This window comes from Artemia sp. Qi Xiang Cuo, chromosome 5 (genome assembly GCF_049724085.1).
Source record: "Artemia sp. Qi Xiang Cuo chromosome 5, ASM4972408v1, whole genome shotgun sequence".
Lineage (NCBI taxonomy): Eukaryota > Metazoa > Arthropoda > Branchiopoda > Anostraca > Artemiidae > Artemia > Artemia sp. Qi Xiang Cuo.
The window spans coordinates 27957533-27978401 of NC_142798.1; the positions used below are offsets into that span (position 1 = coordinate 27957533).

The 20869-nt window shown below is 33.6% G+C and overlaps 1 protein-coding gene across 1 annotated transcript in view; it reads right to left on the reverse strand.

Moving 5' to 3' along the window:
* The window catches only part of Sac1 (phosphatidylinositol-3-phosphatase SAC1), a 71394-nt gene that overhangs the window by 19293 nt on the left and 31232 nt on the right, over positions 1 to 20869 (reverse strand). The window contains exons 4-10 of the mRNA XM_089089473.1: positions 19481 to 19612; positions 18505 to 18619; positions 16901 to 17088; positions 12930 to 13085; positions 10690 to 10769; positions 6522 to 6759; positions 1833 to 2069 (exon numbers count right to left, since the gene is read on the reverse strand). Of these exons, the coding sequence (XP_088945599.1) occupies positions 1833 to 2069; positions 6522 to 6759; positions 10690 to 10769; positions 12930 to 13085; positions 16901 to 17088; positions 18505 to 18619; positions 19481 to 19612 (1146 nt within the window). The remainder of the gene's footprint in view (positions 1 to 1832; positions 2070 to 6521; positions 6760 to 10689; positions 10770 to 12929; positions 13086 to 16900; positions 17089 to 18504; positions 18620 to 19480; positions 19613 to 20869) is intronic.

The window sequence follows — 20869 nt, forward strand, 5'->3', positions numbered from 1 at the left end:
ACCCCTCTGTGAACATCACGTATTCCAAGCAATCTTATGCTTTTTATAATGCGCTTAAATTGCTCATTTCAACTATGGGTATGCATAGGCAAGGTTTAAATTAGAGAGCTATTGGAGGAACAGAAATTTGAACCATCCGAATAATATGTCAGCAAAATTTTTCTGAGGGAGGGTTGAAAACGTAAATCTACCCCCCCCCCCCAATCTCCAGAGATCCATTATGAAACTAGTCATCAAAAGTCGTCGGAAACCAAAACGAGTCAAGTAAGTCTTATTGTTCAAATTTTTACTCGACGCTATCCATTTAAGGTCGGAATTGAAAAAAAAAATTGACTAAAAGCAAAAAGTAGCTAAAGAAACCTCTGCAATTGTTGATTCGAAACCAAGATTCCTACAACGGAAGTTTCATTTTTATAATGAACTGGTTCTATTGGGTAACGATAAAAACATTTTTCGAAACTTTTACGCAAGAATTAATAGTAGTAATAGCATGCAAGAAGCTGACATACAACTGCAAATACAATCCACCGTGTCTCTGATATCTTGTTTTCAAAGGTAATTATGGGAAGCAAAGGAGGAAGCAATGATTAAAAGATTTAATTTTTTAATAACTGAAATGTTACGAGAATTGTTACGCACTGTTTATCACTGAAATTAAAATGAACTATTAGCTTTTACATTATATATTCTGAGCTTAAGAACACTTATCCTATTTAGGCCTGTTTTTCTATTTCATAAATGGAAGCAGAGCTCGGATTTGGAAGAAATATTTTAGCCACACACCAACAACCACCAGAAGATAGCATTTATCTTCAATATATTAAAAAAATGTATTACCAGAATGACGTCATGAATGGTAAGTCCAGTTCAGTTAATTAGTTCTTGCCTGGGTTTGCAAACAACTTTAAAATTAGCCAGGGTTTTAGCCTACTCTGGTGGCCAACAAGAACCCGAACCCAACAGTGATAAGGCAGTACCAAATTCGTCAAGATTCCAATACTAATCGATTGCAAATTAAACTAGACTCAATAAAATTAAGCTAGCTCTTGAACAAATTAAATTCCACTTTTCCTTTCCCTTTGCCAAGTTGCCCCCAAAAAGAGAATCAGCAAGAAAATTTATGTTCATTCATACCTTTATCCTCCTGATCTACATTGCCCTGCTGAACGTCCTTTTGAGAACGTCAAGGCCTAAACGGGTTTGGAAACCCGTTCAGGCCTGACAACGATGATATCTAAAAAGAAGACTAATAGCACATAAAACACATAAACAAATTTTTAAGGCCTATAAACAAAAATACATATACACAAATTTTTGATGCGTTTTTATAAGTTTTTTACCCCCCTCCCACCGTATAAAGATCTTGGGAACGGCCCAGATAGTACATTATTACCAACGCATGAACTGCAAGCTCTTATTTATTTCAAACACAACTTTACCGACAGGAGGCAGGAATTTTCAACATTGATCAGAAACAAAAGCGAGCCGGTTTTTTTTTCGGTAGTCTTTCTCCGTTCGTCCTTAAAATTAAAAGTATTTCTTGAAATTAGTAAACCTTCAACATAAACTATCGCTATTATATTATATTTTTTACATTATTCTAAAAGATACAAAATTTGTATTTTATTAATATATTTATATTATCTTATCCCTTATTACATTTATATTATTATATATTATAAATAAATATTGCAATTTTTTATCTTTAAAGTAATTAATAAAAAAAAAAAATTCAATAACCAGACAGTGGTTCAGTCCCCCGCCCCGTGACTTGAAATACTTACTCCCAAACACTAAAAAAATACTATGAAATAACTAAAAAAAAGGACAACCTGTTCAAATCCATCGGCAAAATTGTTTTTGTAGTAGCGCAAAAGCGAGTTATATCCGTCTTTAAGAGCTCCAAATTTCGTTCGTTTGCCCGTCCTAGTGTAGTCCGTCTTCAGAGCCCCTGTTCCTGAATATTGACAAGATATAAAGTCTGCATTGTCAGCCCACACATTCTTGAAACTATATTCGAAATTCTTATGATTCACCAGGTCGCTACCTTCAGATAATATTCCCAGGCGCTAGAAATAAATCAAACTTTTATCGACTACACAAAATATTACAGAATATTTCATGTGACTAATATTGAACTGAAGCACTGCCAGAAAGTCTAACTGAAAGAACAAGGGTTAAACGTACTATCAATGAATAAGGTGTAAATAAGTCCCCTTTTAGAGTTGGTAACATTAGGCGGATCTCTTGTTTCATTTTCTTTTTGTCGGGTTTATCTTTTTATTTCATATTGTTTATTTTGTTGTATTTGCTTTTCTTCTTTTTGCACTGTAGGTGTTGGCCGAAGTAATTATAATAATGAAATATTTATAACCCACATCATACAAAAAATAGTATATGACTCTTGTGGAGTAATTGAAAGAAGAACTAGAAACTAAACTAGACATCAACATAAAACTAATTTATATAAAAAAAAATATCAAGTGATAAAACAGTAACAACGATTAACCAACTTCAGGAAGGAACAAATGCATAGGAGGGTCATATTCAGAAGCAAGGCAATGTAGGGCATTCGGGTGAACATCATGAAACACTCCTGAGTTATCCACTGTAAAATATTTGCGTTAGTTTCAGGCTTTCACCAGCTGAGATTTTTTCTCGTGTATTGGTTTTACTTTGTTCTTACTTTTTCTTGTATTAAAACCTTATCTTGGTAGTTTTTATTTAAATACATTCTTAGACCACACTGGCTATACATGACAAATAAAACTCAGAGAGGAAAGAAAATAAAAAAATGAAAAAGAAAATAAAAAAAGGTGAAAGAACGAGGATTTTGTCAGCCAGTGGAAAACCTTGAAGAAGAAGAAATAAGCAAACATTTCGACAAGGACCTCCGCCAGGTCGTCCTCAGTACCAAACAAAAAAGAAAAAAAAAGAAAATCTAACCTTTCGAAGTTTTGATCCTGTACTGGGTAGTGGTGTCTACAGAATCCCGTGTTCATGTGGGAAATTTTACATTGGCAGGACCCATCAACAACTAGGTGAACGTTTGCATGAGCACAAAATTTCAATAGATAAGTCTCTGAGATTTAAAAAATAACAATGACAACTTTGATTTGGCATTGGCTTCGCATATTTTCGTAAATCCAACCCATCTGATTCTTTTTGACGATGCAACCTTAATATCAACTGTAAATGGCCTACCACAAACTTTTAAAGAGGTAATTGAGATAAAAAAATACATGAACCAAAATTTAGCAATAAATAGAGATACTGGAGATATTTCATTAAGCCCAATTTACGACAGTTTGATTTTGAAGGACTCAATCATATTTTCACCCAGTATAACTTAAAAGAACCTATTTGCATATCTAATGAAAACCAAAATTGTAGAACAGCTAAAACTATCGCAAGGCAAAGGATTCTTGCTCAATCATCTTGGTAAATTCTTTTTCATTAATTCCTGCCTGGTTTTTATTTAGTGTCTGTTCTGTCTTTGTCGGGTAAACTTCGAAAGGTTAGATTTTCGTTTTTTTTTTTTTTTTTTTTTTTTTTTTTTCACTGAGGACGAGTTGGCGGAGGTCCTTGTCGAAATATTTGCTTATTTCTTCTTCTTCGTGGTATTCAACTGGCTGACAAAATCCTTGTTTTTTCACCTTTCTTGATTTTATTTTTCATTTTGTTATTTTCTTTCCTCTCTGAGTTTCATTTATTAGTTTTTATTTACGATCGCATTATTCTTTTGTGGTACACTATTGATGAAGCGAGAAAAAAAAATGTTAAAATGGGCGGAAAAATCATATATGGATCCTAGAAAACTGGGATCGTTAAAATCGCAAAAGAATATGTATTGCCAAGGTAACGGAAAAATAGAGCATACAACGCAACGCGTCAACGTTGCAAAGCCCCTAAATTCTTTTTATATATATATTTAGCAGCTAGTACTGATTAATTGTTGCTTGTATGTCTTAGAAACTGTATATACAATTTGCAGTAAGTTTATCGCAGATAATTTCTGGCTCTTCATTCTCGGTGCGAACAAACAGCTCCTCTCAATTCTTCTTGCATTAGCGCGTACAAACAGCTCCTCTCATTTGATCTGCCATAAGCGGTCCAATTACCCTGGAACGCGTATTTTGGCAGAAACCTTCTTAAAATACCTTTGAAACCAACTTGAGACTTCGATACCTACTTTTAATTCCTAAAAACATCTAATAATAACATTGCACTACTAATTACCGATTTTCATATATGTATTGGAATAAATTATTTTAAAATTAGTTTCTTAAAAATTTAGTGTTCCAACGTTGAAGCTAGGTTTCTCGTTCAAGAGAAATTTGACTTGTCTACCCGTGAAAAGATCTAATGTCGCTTATGTTTATACGTTCTCTGGAGCACTCGCACCTCGGTCCGGGTTTTTATAATGGGTGAGATAGGGAAAGATCATACTGCCTATTATATATAAAGTGGTCTTAGATTTTATAAAACGCTTTGATGATACTGATGAGCTAAAACAGCATCAATTTGGCACAAAAGCACCAAGTTGAGATATCAGCCGGTAAATTGAGCAAGCATTTTCTCCAGGGGTTACAACTCCCAGGGGAAGAATATTTAACGTTATAACTGAGAAAAAAAACTCACGTCTTTAAATTGTGGGATGTTTTCCAAGAGAGTAGGAAAAGAATAGATAGGAAAATAAAGAAGGGAAATAAGTAGAAAAATAAGATAGTAAGAAAGTAAACTAACCTAATGCAACATAAGATTCTAATCTAAGAATCATCTATGACCTTGATTCAATTTGCCATGAAATACACAGAAGCTCTTCAAAAAGACAACAATTTTTTTTTGTATTTTCGTTAGAACTTTAACATCTTTTTATCCATCACGTGTGTAATATTTGGAAATAAAAAATATTTATTGTAACAATACCACAACTAGTGGTATTGTACACTAAGGGTATAATAAGGGTAAGGTAAGGGTACACAAAAGGGTATGTACACTACAAGTAATTACAAGTATGTAAAAAAACACTACTTACATAAATATAGCTATTTTTCAAATATAAAAGAATCTACATATATATATATATATATATATATATATATATATATATATATATATATATATATATATATATATATATAAATTATATATCTCTATATATATATATATATATATCACTCTCTCTCTATATATATATATATATATATATATATATATATATATATATATATATATATATATATATATATATATATATATATATATATATATATATATATATATATATATATATATATATATATATATATATATATATATATATATATATATATATATATATATATATATATATATATATATATATATATATATATATATATATATTAATCAATGGCTTGCCCAACGTTAGGTTTAAGAGACTTTACTTATATAGTGGAGGAACTTTAGATAATATCATTAAACATTTCGTAAGATATAATGTTGGTTCTCATTTTTACTCTAAATTAATGGAATGCTGCTGGATTCATAGAAGGTTTGACTGAATGTGATGATATATGTGGAATTCAGATTCCAAGTAAATCATCTATAAAATTTATCTTCAATACTAAAAAAAAAGAGTAAAATTGAAAACTAGCTAAAACAGCATCAATTTGGCACAAAAGCACTAAGTTGAGATATCAGCCGGTAAATTGAGCAAGCATTTTCTCCAGGGGTTACAACTCCCAGGGGAAGAATATTTAACGTTATAACTGAGAAAAAAAACTCAGTCTTTAAATTGTGGGATGTTTTCCAAGAGAGTAGGAAAAGAATAGATAGGAAAATAAAGAAGGGAAATAAGTAGAAAAATAAGATAGTAAGAAAGTAAACTAACCTAATGCAACATAAGATTCTAATCTAAGAATCATCTATGACCTTGATTCAATTTGCCATGAAATACACAGAAGCTCTTCAAAAAGACAACAATTTTTTTTTGTATTTTCGTTAGAACTTTAACATCTTTTTATCCATCACGTGTGTAATATTTGGAAATAAAAAATATTTATTGTAACAATACCACAACTAGTCTCTTGTTTTTCTTACATTTAGAAGGTTTTCTATTTAAAGACTGTTCCTACTTCTCAGGATGATAAAATGAGCCGTTTTGATTAAACAGGAAAGAGCATTAGTCGATACATTGCAAGAGATTGTGGGATCGAATATTGCTTGCGCTAAATATTTAATAACAAATTTAGCCTATGAATCCAGTTTACTTGCAGTAAGATATCCTTTCGTTATGAAGTTGTTTGTTCGTAATTATATATGTTGTTTAACCTGGTAAATTCAACTCTTATTACATATTTTTCCGATGAGAAAAAAATATTGAAGTTTCCCCCCAAGGCAGAATTCCAGCAGCAGGACAATCTTTTCCGCAATCATAAATGAAACCTGAATGCAAGATATGAGCACAAAGAAATTAATATACTTAGGTATACTAGAAAAGAAAGAGAGTTAAGAATAAAAAGGGTAGTATGAGATACCTCCAAAACAGCTTCTAGATTCTTATGAGCCAGCATGCTTTGGACAACATTCGTTCTGTCTAAGCAGTCGATACAGTTAGTCCTGAATGTACCTTCTTGCCTACGGATCACCAGTCCTTCGCTTGATAAATGAAGATAGCCAAAGTTCTCAAAGTCTTGACTAATTCTGTCAATCAAAATAGAAAGCCGATCCCAACGCATTCGACGGCATTCATGATGGAAGTCAAATGCTTCATATCTAAAGCGTGAATTAATTTTAAAAATATTAAAAAGTAACAAACGAGCAATTTATATATTTCTGGTACCAGCATGAAGGATTACCTAATGAATTGTATATACATAAATACAGTTAATGTACCTAGTGGGTATGTTCTTCTATTCATATAATTACCTAGTAATATTAACTAAGTACAGTGAGTTGAATCTACTTTAGTAGATTTAGTAGTGAGTTGAGCAAATCATAGACGGTGTGTCAAATGATACTGTTGCTACCTATGTTCCAAAAGCAACATTGTTCTTGCATAGATGTCACTGAAAACACATGAGAAGAGAAAACCTATAGCCTTCTAAATAAAATCCAAAGAAGCCATCTAAATCATCTATCCAAAGAAGTTATAAAATAACCTTAGTTCGCAGTGGTGTATTTTCATATAAAAACGTCCGTTTGACATGATCTTTTAAGATTGATCGGTCATTTAACGTCCGTCCCAGAGTACGATGGGCCAACGCAAGCGACAAAATGTTTTAACTCATCCGTTAAAACATATGCACTACAGAGCCTAATTTTAAAATTTAAAACATAGATTTTAATGAGAAATTAATTTTGGCTACAAGATGTAAGCTAAAAGTATATGCTGAAAACATCCAGATCACAGTAGTAGACGCCATTTGGATATGAAAGCACTGCACAAAAGGCTGCTCCTGTAAATATTTTACTTGGTTAAGTTTATTTGAGAATGATTCATTGCTTCATCGTACGATAACTGAACAATTTACTGTTGCCAATTGCTTGGTTGCGATTGGTTACCGATCATGTATCTAAGAAAATACCCTGATCACATTAAAAACCATTTGGCTATAAAAGCTGCATATACAAGGCCAAGCTTACAAATGCTATTGCACAGCCCCATTTGTTTTCTGCGCCTTAAGGGATGAGTGGGACCGGTTTGGCCAGTGGGGCCAGTTTTATGTCTTGCTCCGTCCGTTATAGGTGAGCTGTGTGAATCAAGGGACAGACAGAGTGCTACACAGAGACACCGTTAACCCAGAGGCACGCCAGATTTTTGAAGATTGAAGATCAAGGTCGGAATTTCCCAAGTCTAGCCAACTGGTTGCTCTTCTTTAACAGTTTCCCCGTTATTTTCTAAACTCTTAAAACTACGACCATGATTCCATAATCTAAAAATTAAGCGTGAGTCTTTGTTGACGGCAAAATTTGGCAGAATCTACCACAATTCTTTTTTCTGTCTCTATGGTATGCTAACACTCAGAAGTCAAACAATACAGCCTTTAAACAAAGGTGCACTATCAAATAGTCATAGCAGCTGGCGGGCGAGTAATGTTCACATGTACATTTTCAAATTAGGATTGGGTTTCACTGATAATTACAAATCTCTGCTTTCACAACGTACTTTACAGCCGCGAAAAAAGAGCCAATTTCGGCCACTGGAATTCAGGTTGTAATATTGGGGAGGAGGCGACAATAGAACAGAACCAAAAGGCAGAAGAGAATAAGTATTTTTCAAGCTAAAAACAGCAATGTTTATTCAATTCGTATGCATTTTAAACTAGCTTTTAGGCTAAAATTTCTTATAACTATTTGTTATACAATTATATTGATATTATTTAATAAGTTACTAAATAGCTTATAGGTTATCAAATTCAATTGAGGATTCCCATTTTCTAACTTTATGTGAAGCTTCAGCTTCGATGTTAACTTCGACGGGACTGCAACCCCTAGATCTTGACAGAATCCAATATTTTTTTTTTGTCATATTTAATTTATACCTTTTATATTTGAGCTTTTAATGCATAAAAATAAAACCATCTGAGCTCCACAAAGGAAGGTGTAGCAACAACACATTCAAAAGTTCAAAATAGCAAAAAACTTTTGCCTGTACTATCCCATTCTTGACTACTATTCATACAGTTCAGAGTGCCTGCCCATCCCAAGCAGGAATAAACTCCAACCGTTGAGATACCCTACCAATCGTTTTACCAACTCTGTTGTTCCTTTTTTTGTCAGTGCATTTTAATCGTTCGTAATTCGTTCATCTTGTAATTTATGGATGTTGTAAAAAGTAGCATAATTTAGTTACGGCGTAGGCCAAAATTATGAAAGCTGCTTTTATTAAATGAATGTTGAACATTGAACCTTTTTCTTTATATGGATCTAACATCTTTCTTCAATCTTTTTCTTTAATGAATAATAAGTAATAAAAATAATAGTTAATGAAAAATAAGAGATCCGTGTGCGCACCCCTGTCTATAATCTTTTCTATAATTCTGCATAAAATACACAATACGTAGATGAACCACTTGAGAGCGTTTTTTTTTTACAAATTTGAACCCTCGGCCCCAATGAATAGCATCTTTCTGTCTACGCACCTGTAGTCGGTTTTAAATATATTATATTTCAAAAGGTAACAGCCACATATAAGCGTTACTGCTGAAAATGGCTGAAGCTTTAGAATTGTATAGAAATGCCACAAAAGCTTTTATTGTTGAATTTGTGAGCTACATTCTGCCACTAGGGTCTCTTCAGGGAACGTCGTTATGGAATTTTTTTTTACAAGAAAGATCTTTGGTTCACGGGAAGGTCTTCTTGTCGTGGGCGTTGTTCTATTTGCCACAGTCGGAGGTTCACTTAAAAAAAGAACTAAGAATCAAATTCAATTTAAAAAGACTGACTGAAAATAAAATAACAAATGTTTATGATAATTTCTTAAGAGACAACTATGGTTATTCAGATGCTATGTGAACCATTAATGACGCTTTCTTTTTAGAAAGCTAATGCTGTTATAGAAATTAATACAAGTGGATTGACATCTTAAGCAAAACTACTTTTCAGGACAGTCATGCACGGCTTGTGCAGCTATTGCTATTTTGTCAGTAATTCAATGGTAAATACATTTTTAACTGGCTGGAAGAAAATATCGGTTGAAAAAAATCGGTAAAGTTTTTCTACAATTCGTTTCGGATGCGTTTTGAGATCCAAACAAAACAGTTTTCTCAGCTTCTTCCCAAAAATCATGGTAAAAAAAATATGTGACCGGCCTAGCAGCAACAGCTTATTAAATAAAGTTTTCAGAAGTGTGTTCTTGAGCATAAATATTTCCTCTATCTACAGTCAAGAAATTAAGGACTGGACCTCGGTTCGTTTTCACTCAGTACTTTTGCATATATTTCTTACGAACCAACCCCAGAGAAACAGAACAATCCCTTCTCAACGTCTTCGACATTACTGTAAGTAGTTGTGAGAGACAGTTCTTTACACTTTATACTCCATCCAGCAGCCTCCTGCAACCAGGCATACGCAACAACGTGCCTATATCCATCAGGATTTTTGTAATAAGGAACAGGAAACAGTCCTAGATGCATGTACTCGGAGTAACATAAGACCAAACTGGATGATTTAATTAGTAGAACTATTCACTCACAATGTGACCCCTGCAGAGAATACTATGATTAAAAAAATACTGTATTGGTAGCCTTCTCCGTCCCAAGTGACATTTAAATAACAATCCTGACTGCAAATTCCGACGGGATAAAACGAGCAGCAGACAGGACTTAATATGTTGATTTTTTTTAAACATAAGTACGCTTATTAAAATTGTAACACTAGAGCTAAATTATGAAATAAAGTAAAATATTTTAATACAATTTATAGAATCTTTTCTTTGAATTCCCAGAAAGATAGCTCAACACAAGATAAAATAACTACTTGAAACAAGATTCGGAAAACTTAAAAGGTCACAAAAAATTTGTTTTAAGAAATAAGCAGGATTGCACCCACGCAGACCCAAGTTCTTAGCTTTTTACCAGAACTGCACACCAAAGGACAGTCTTCAATCCTATTTCAAGAATTTTATACCAAGTTCCTCACTTAAGAATCGTCAACAGAGCCTTCAAACGTAGCTATTCTAAATCATTAGTACAAGCCTCTTACCTGAGCATATCGTTGTTATATGTTTGAATTAGTGTCTCGTAATGATTGGCTAGTCTTCCTTCAGATCCTTTTTGGTCAACCTGCCAAAGAAAAAAATACAAAGGACGAAACATACCAGTAAAAAAAACAATATTGATAAACATTTAAACGAAAACTTCACTGAGGATATACGGCAAAAAAACTTATCAAGCTACATGTTTAATTACACTAGAAAATATAGAAGACAGATGATATAACTCACTGAATTTTTTTTCACACTATTTAAAGCATGAAAACTAATACAAACTTATCGACTTTTAATTTTTTTTCTCCTCTTTACAATTTTATATTCGTTCACTATCTTTCAGAAAGCGCCATACTCTATTTTTGGCTTATCCACTTTACTCGTTTTATTAAGTTAAAACTTTGCCAAAAAATAATTATTTTAGCTTTAGGAACAATATTTGAGTAGTTCAGTGAACAAACTGATTAACTTAACATAAGAAATAATGGAGGAAAGTGACAAAGAAGATGTATTATAGGGTTTGATCAAACTCCACAAATTATCTAGTGGATAAAATCACACAGTTACTTTTAGTAGTGATTTTAAGCAGAGTGTTTAAGTACATTTTAGAATACAACTTGGTGCAGGGGTTTATCTTAATCGGCGACAATGGCGTGAATAAAATTAATAGCCGAACGAACACTAAAGTAGAACATCATTCTATTCCTCATTTACCTTATTGAAGCAATAGCCGGCTATAGGTCTGGAATGGTTGGTTCAGAAGGAGAGGAAGGCGAGGCCTCTTCAACTCGTTTAATACACGAATTAGGACAAGACAAAATCTGTTCTCCTCATTTTGTGCATAGACTTCCTAAGGTGTAGAATCCTCATGACTCTGATAAGACAAATTAAGGCTCGGCTTTGCGCAACAGGTATCCTAGACGCACATGCATCGACTGGAGCGTTTGTAAATAAGCAGTAAAGGTGTGAACTGACGGTGATGAGCTCGCGAAACCCACTTAGCAACTTGAAAAGCGTTTTAACAGAAAAGTAAGACGGTATAAATGAAATGAATTAAAACTACTGTTGCCCCTAGTGGTAAATGGTTACCTAGTGGTACATGGTACATGGTTAATATATATAATTAGAGAGCATCAAAATAAACTTAATTGCACTTGTTAAAACTTGGATTTCAATTTTCTTTTGGCTTGGATTTTACTCTACTTTTCTGAAAATGAGCTTAATTTGTTTTAAACTTCTTTACTTGTAATATATTTTGGGCTAGGCTTCTAAGCAGAGCATAAGCAAGTTTAAATATGTAAACACATATGCCTACTGTGCCCTTCCTCAAAAGAGTTTCATTAATATTATGCCAAATTCAAAACAACAATGAACAAAATACGAAAAATAAAATACACCTAGAGTTTTTACTCAGGTTTAAATAATCAAGTTTATAATTTTACTGGGTAACGCAAGATGGCCCAGCCAATTGTTTTTTTTTTTTTTTTTTTTTTTCAGAGAAAAGCTTGAAATTCCTATTTTATTAACCTCTCTTATTCTTTAGTTTCGACGGTGTAACTATGTCAGGACTCTATGTATATCCTTTAATCTGATCCCTCAAAAGACAATCACGACAAGATCCTTGCCAAAGGCGAATAAAGCCCTTTATAAACACACTTGTGTAAATTACCTTTCTTGGGAAAATATGGAGCATCTTACTAAAATAAAGAATACTCAGCTGTACACAGGAACACATAGCAAGAGCCTTTAACGGGCAGTCAGTTGTAGTATGGAGCATACTATAACAAGTACATACTACAAGTCTCAAGTCTTAGTTGAATCAACAATTTCAGTTGAATTATTTTCCAACAAGAGCTTAATCAAGAATACTTATGCTTGCTTTCTCCTTACATTGTTTATACCCCAAGCATTGTATTACCTGACTCTTATATGAATTCAGCAGAAAAAAAAGCTGGCGCTACAAATTAATATTTGTCAATTCTGTTAATCGAGTTGTTATGCTTACCGTGAGCCTTGCTATGTCTATATAAATAGGTCGTGTCTGACATTCTTTTTATTGCATATATTTTAAAGGAGTTAGGAAAGATCATCCAGAACCCCACAACCAACACACACACACACATACACAAACACACTATATTTCGAATATGTTGAGACTCGTTGTGCATTTCTCCAATCCTCATAAACGAATATCTTTGCCTAAAAACATGAGGAAAAATATGATAAATTTACTTACCAGATTGAGAAGAACTTGTTGACCATATTGAAGGACTTGCTCCTCAAAATGTTTGCTAAGCGCTAAAATATGTTCTTTAAAACTATCTATAGCTACACTGGGTTTATATTTCAAGTTCGGCAGTTGATTCCAGAAAAGTGGTATGGAGCCACGAGTCTAAAAATAAAAGAAGGGTATACTCTTAAGAGGGTAGCCCAGTCAAATAATTAAAATGAACAAAAGCTGCCAATGCCATGTCCAAAGCTACCATGTGCAAATCTACTCGGAAATCATTTAAAACAGAGTATTTAGTCACGAACATGGTCGTAGCAAGGTGGGGGGGGGGTCTAACCAATTTGGCCCTCTTCCCACCCTAGAATATTTCTTGGGCTCGTAAATTGGTATTAAAAATGCAGGTAAAAAAGCCTAGGCCTATTTGAGACTGTTACACGAAGTCCAAGAGAGGATGTCTTTTTATTCTTTTGGTACTCCCCCGACAAAATTCTTCTAGCAGCCAGCCTCCCTAGAACAAAATCCAGTATACAGACATAAGCATGGGGAAAAAAGGGCCCGCTTTATATTCTTGATAGGGTATTTTAGTGACAATTTTACGTTGAGCAATGCCAGGTGCAAATGAATTATTACGAGAAATAATGGCAATTATCAGAACAATAATATAATTTTTCTTTGGTGAGTTTATTTCATTTCCGTTATGAAATTTCCCCTTGTCAAATGCCGCTCCCCTTGATAGTATTTTTCCTTAAAATAAAATATGTGGATTAGCCACACTTCCTACCATGAAAGGGAGCCTGTCAAAGAAAAGCAAGAAAGTAAAAAGTAGCAAAAGTAAAATTCAACACATTAAAAAAAAAGAAATGGAAAATTACTAAATAAAATGGCAAATAGAAAAATCAGAGGCAATGCACTAGTGTTGACTAAGTTAAGAGAGATTGATATACATATATTTTTTTTTACCTCTTCGTATAGAAGGGTTATCATAGAAACTGGGAAGTGGACCCATTTCATCTGAAAATGAAAGCTCTAGCACTTTCATAAGTGTCATAGGTAATCAGAAGTCGGCCGAAGGCCCCTCTCACGCTCTTTCTTACCACTAGTCATCCATGTAGCCTCCTCTGGCATCGGATCTAAATTTTGAGAAAGTCATTTCGATTTATATAATCGAAAGAACCTAAAATGTTCCTCAAGGGAAGTTATGATCAACGCAGCATCAAGGTAAGGGTCGTAAATTATACAATTAGCCTGTTCTTCACAGCTACATTTAGTAAAAAGTTGGATATGCTATACACCTTGTTAAAACCAGATTTTTCAAAGATTTTAAATTTGCAATTAGAGTTAAAAATTAATCCTGTGATCCCCTCAGACTCTAGCGCCTCATGCATACGCAGGCACCCTCGTATACCCCCAATGGCATAGGATCAAAACTTGAAGATAGCCATTTTGCTCGGAATTGTAAAAAGATACAGTAAATAAGCTTTCGGGAATGACATAACCCACTCAGCACCAGGGGCAAGGGCCCTAATTATGCAAAATACCCATTTTCCACAGATTGGTTTTAATGGCAAAGGTGAAAATTTTGTACCTTGTTTGAACTGGAATCCTACAAGAATCTGCATCTATGAGTCGAGTCAGACACCATGGGTCTCACAGCTGAGGCAGTGACCCAAAGGAGTTATCAATCTTAAAATATTCTTAATTTTCCCAGAAAAAAAGGAGTTGCTGAACTTTGATTTTTTTTTTTTAATTAGCTCAGTGATTCAACGAATGAATTTTTTGACCCCGCTCAGTCAATCTGCTCAGTTAATTACCTGACTTCAAATATTTTTAATAAGTCCAGCCCAGAAAGAGCTAACATATTTGGAATATTTTCGATCAACCCAGATGAAAAGGAAATACAAGAATTTGAATAGTTTCGATCAGCCCAGAGCCAATGAAGTAACCATCCAACAAGAACGCTTCTGAAAACCATCCTGGGCTTCCCGACCCGGAACAAAAGGTGGTCCACGAATATTTCTCACTGCTGAGATAAATTTCGAACCCAGGGCCAAAGAGATCTCAAGGCAAAAGTGATTCTTGCCTGAAGGGTATAAGTACACGAAATACGTTTGTTTATGTCCAATCAGCTTCAAACTTACAAATCGTATACACTGAACCAATGGGCCTTTCACGCACGATAAATTTTAAGAAAGGGCGTAAGTCCTCAACATTATTATTTTTGTTGGCATGATTTTAAGTTTACAGGGCGTGTACAAATGGCCAAAGGGATATCGAAGCACTAGATTTCTTTTCCAAAATATTGTAAATTCACCAAATACATTCTTGATGTCTGATAGGCTCAGAGCTTACAGAGCCTCAGCCCTAGGCCAATGGGACTTCGGCTCAAAACAAGTTGTTGTCAGAAGGGCGTAAGAAAACATAAATGTTTGTTGTCCGATCAGCTTGGGTATTACATGATATGTACCTTAGGCAATGGAATCTTTAAGGACAAAAAAAAATGTCCGGGTAAAATGAGTTTAAGCCAAAAACCTTGAAATAGGTCCTCTTTCACTAAACCAAAACTAGCATTTTAACTACTAAGATGCAAGTTTTCACTCCATACACGACATCGAAAGAAAATGAGCTTGATAAATTGTGCTAGTACTAGCCCATCTGATTCCTCCAGTACAGGGCTTCGAAGCGAAAAAATAAGACTTCCAGAGGGAGCTTTCGGAAACGTGGAATGAAGGAAAAGGCCCAATGGATGAAAGCGAGCCAGTATGGAAGGAAGCCCATCGGACCTTAAAGGAACCAAGAAATCCAAGAGTAGAAAGCCCATAAGGACCAATCTATGTCTTTGAGGTTTTACTCCCTAGCTAAAGTGCTGGGGAGGGGGGGGTTGGATTTAGGTGAGAGAAGGAAATTTTTGGGAAAGTTTAGGTTGGTGGCCGACCCCTACTTTGGCCCTATGTGTGGATGTGTGAATGAGAATCTCTTTTATTTTATATCCGAGTGTGAGAGCTGTCCAAGTTGCAGAATGAATGTTTTGGACAAGTGTTTGAGAGTGAATGCTTGTTAATTGAGCGGATGGCTGAGTGGAACGTATGTTCAATTAAACAGTTGAGTAAGTTTCTTCGTTTAAGGAGTAAATATAGGGAATTGTGTTTGAGGGGGTTGCACGCTACAGTTTTTAGGAATTGAATTTTATTATGGTTGGTATTTGTCAGTTAAAATGTTCGACCTTGTCTTGTGTGTAAATCTTATATACATCTATAAATCTTATAAATCTTATCTTATCTATAACACTCCAGCCCTTAGGGTGTTCTGAGGGAGCGGTAGCTCCGCTCTTATTTGCCGTAATCTCTGTTCGTTTTAAGGTTAGTTTAATCATTCATAGCAACATCTTTTATTTTTTATTCATTCGTTTCAAAGTTTGAGTTATTACGTAATCTATTTTTTTATTATTTTAGGTCTTAATATCACTCTATACTTCTCTTTGAAAAACTTATTTTTATTCTTTTTTATTGGTATACAACAGGATTACGGCATCTTAAATTTTTCATTTCTGCTGATTTGCTGGCAGTGCCAGAAATTGCCCTGCCACAATGAAAATAAACATTATATGACAAACCCAATACTGATATCTAACATATATTATTTCAATTTGATGCAATCGGAACTGAGTTTAAAAACATCCCAGGAAAAAGCAAGTCGGGTAACGATAATGTGCTAGAACAAAAAAAAAAAAATCATAGAAAAATAAATTATAAAAAGTGCATACATCCGAAGTTCACGTCTTTTATTTCTTTAAAACTACTCCATCAAAAAAGCGTTCCAAACTACATTCTCAGTCTTCTATAGAATTATGAAAATAGCAGATAGACCCAATAAATGAATCGTACTTGGGACCCGAAGGACCAAAATTGGGCAGGGTAATTGAATCCCCTTTCATTTACTTTTGAAATAATCATCATATTAACAAAAACACAGAAATTCACCTGTACAAAGGCAGTTTTTTGACCATCATATTCTACAATCTGTTCTGTTTCAACAAAATTTGCAACATGTCCATCTAAATTAATGCCTCTTGTGTAGAATCGAGTTCCAGCATTGTATCGGCTTCGTCGTGATATTACAGCCCAGTTGAATGAATTCCTTCCCACGCTACATACTTTTATCGAAATAACTAAAAAAAGTTAAATTTATAAAAAAAAACTCACCCTGTGGATGGGGACATTTAAGAGGTTGACTCAGGAAACTCTTATGTCAATCCAAACATATCTACACTATTATACAAAAATATTAGAAAGATTTATTTTCCTACTTAACTAAAAAAGATTGGTGAATAAGATAAAGTGATGTTCGCAAAATAATGATAAGTACGAGTTTCCGTTCTTTTTCTATTTCTTCCCCTTCTTTTTTTTTTTTTTAACACAGCCCCGAACCCAGTAAGAAATTCCGACTGATTTTCTAAATTATAAACATGCAATATATTTTTACCAATCGTTACAAAATAAAGTTATCAAAACGGTACAACTGAAAAAGAAATTTAAACTAGCTATAACTAAAATTAGCTTAGTGAAATAAAATTGCCTTTTATAACTAAACTTTATCCCATGAGACTTGCTATATACTTTGCGCAACGATTAAATCAACTTTAATGTTTAATTATAATTTTTTTTTTTCAAAACTGCTTATATATAAAAAGTTTAAAGCCTCTTCTTGCTTAGATTGTGACCATTTTCTCCAGAAGCGCCCGGTGCTTTCTAATTTCAGGAAGAATTATCTACACGGGATTGATTTGCAGCTTCCTGACATCCTTCACAGTAGAAACCCAACAACAATAACCCGAATTGGTGTGTATATTGATGAATGCTTGGAAAGAAGGAAAAGTTTCTGCGAATAACTTATTTTGTTTCTAGATTAGGTATTTTTCACCTTGTTTCCTCTGTTTGTGTACTTTTTTATTTTTCGGCAATTTTCTGACTGTGCCCATATTTTTTGTGTATATGGCCCCTGAGCTTTTGAAATACACTAATCAAACTATCTATCTATCTGTGTTTCAAATCCCAGCAGGATCAAATTAACTTGCAGTTGCTTTGCAGTCATTCTTCTCGTTAAAAATAACGAAATCCTTTACTTTATAGCATATGAGAAGTATAAACTTACAAAGATTGCAAACAGAAAATTACAGTAAAAAAAAAAAAAAAAAAAAAAAAGAAGGAGACACCCTCGTATTCTTTAGTAAAAAATTTAAGACGAAGAAAGGACGGAACATTTTAATTAAAAACTAACAAAAACAAGGGAACGTAAAAACTGAAAAATAAAAAGTAATAGACAAATATTTTTTTTGAAAAAATAGCTAAAAACTATCAGCCAAACTCATGATTTTAGTGAAAAAATTGATGATTTACAACGTAAAAAAAAAGAAAGTCATTTAAGTGAAGAAAAAGATGAGAACACAAACATTTGAATATTCTTTAAAATAGAAAATTGACAAAGGGAAAGAGGAGTGCAAAATGAGGATATTTGATTGTTTTTTCTGTCAATGTTCTTTCATATACCACGGAAAAATAAAATAAAACAATAAAAAGTAACTTACAGCCATGGATAACTGGAAGGCTGTATTTAGCTACTTCTTTATCACCTTTGACAAAGTTTTCAATCAATTTGTAATTCCAAACAAACCGGTCGTCAGCTCGCTCAAACATTGACATCTGCAATGGAAATAGATATGTTTAAAGCTTGTTAGATGCAAATATTTGAGGAAACAGGAAAAAAAAGAGAACTTTTAAATGAAAACAAAAGACATAACTTAGAATTATGGCCCACAGGAAAAGGAGTTAAATAGCCTCTGACAATCAGATAATAGTGCCTACCTTGGATTAAATTGAATTTTATAGCCTGTATGAAACGCGTCTATTAAAAGTTAATTTGGCAAAGTTTAAGTTTTATATTTTTTTTCCAGCTTCAGCATTGAAACGCTTGATTGACTCTCAACTTTGCAAATTCATCAGGATATTCTTTAAAAGCAAAGATTAATAACACTAAAATAAAAATAAACACTGTTTAATCAGCAAACGTTAAGTCATTTCTCAGAAGTCAAGACTAAGTCGACACTATAACGTTCTTAAGAATATTCAACATACTTAAGTATAAAAGCGAACACAAAATATAATAGAACTGTTTTTCGCAATATGAATCGGACAGTAAAATAAAAAGCAGCAACTAATAAAAGAATGTCCATAAAAATTATGCCCAAAATATCAAATTTCTTAAGGTTTACGGCGCCCATGCAAATTTTGTATGTTAGTTTTCTGCACCCCCATGATTCTAATATTTCATCGTAAGACGATAAATATGGCTTTAATGGCCTATGGCAATAAATATGGCCTATGGTTCTAATTTTGTCAACGACAGACGATAAATTTGCTATCGTTCAATAGCTGAGAGTCAGCTTTATCTACAAATTAAATCCCAAGACTGACGGTTATGATGTGAGCATTGTGAACATCCAGGAATAGTCTTACAGATAGTTTAAAGGGACAAAGCACTTGCTAAGATAACTTTAAACTCACCTGACGGAACTCAGGAGCTATAAAGGCTAGCCTTTGCATAGTATGACTTAAATCATAGTTAAGCGAAAAATAGTGATGTGGAGTATCAAGGACATTTTTTACCATTGAGATCAAAGCAGCATCATCTGCAGCCTGAAATATACGAAACATTAATTTATCATAAACAATATAATATGATTGTTAGCATGGTCATTATATAAAGACATGGAGGGATATGGGTTGAAACCATCCCAGTCTAATTTAGACACCCTTTTCAAAAAACTACTGCCAACTAAGCCCCCCCCACTCCCTATTCAAATCGCTTCCCTTCCGCTTTAATGTTCTTGTCTTCATGTTTAATAGCATTTAGATAGCCCCATAATTTCTCTCCATTTTTATACCTATCTCAGAACATTGTGGCCAAATTTTAAAGAATTGCTTAAAAGCACAACAGAAACCTGTAGCTGTAGTGTGCCACACGTTTTATGTGGGTTATATAAGGTCTTTTGGCTTCAAAATTAGTAATTAAATCGCTAAGTTGGTTACGTTTGAAAATCTAATAATGAATACGGATTCGCGGATTCACTGTTGGATTTTGAATATGGATTCAAATCTGACAATCAGATAAATCCTTAGAACAGTGAAATCGATACTAAAACTTCTGAGCAAGATCGTCAGATCGACAAAAAGACAAACATGAAAAACGAGAACATATATACTTTTCTTACCGTGGTGACCTGAGAGGGTTTAAGCTTGATCGCTTTTCAAATATGTATAGCTTATTGTCCATTTTTTCCGTAATATTTCATTGTTCTCTGATTCCATTTAATGTAAGGTTTAAAAACACCCGAAAAGACCTAATAATAGTTCAAAGTGTAGTTTTATTGAAGGTAGACGTCACTTAATTTTCGCCTCATTTTTTCGCAATGCCAAATTAAGCATTTCCCGTTCAGCATCAATCTGCGAGTCAATGCCTATTAAGCCCTCTATTTCACCAACATCCTCACTAGTTGCCTAAGCTTTTATTCTAGAGTCAAACAACCATGGGAAAATTTTACCTGTAAACTATGGAAATCGATCTTTCTTTAATGCACACGATTTTTTTTTTATCATTATCCGCGGTAAATTCTGTTCTGAAACTTAGCTATAACTGATGGTTGTACGGAAATTTGAGAATCAATGCATGTAAATCTGTCACTAACGCTGAATTATATTTTTGCGAAAATACCATTTTCTTGACTGTCTGATTGTTGAAAGTCAGATTATTAACGATAATCGAAATTACAAGAATTTCTTTTTCTTTGATATCCTTACAATACAAATTGAGAATTTTAAATATAAACTCAAAGGTCGATAGTCTTGAAGCATGTTATTTGCTTCTCAAAACATTTCACAATGAATCCCTAACAC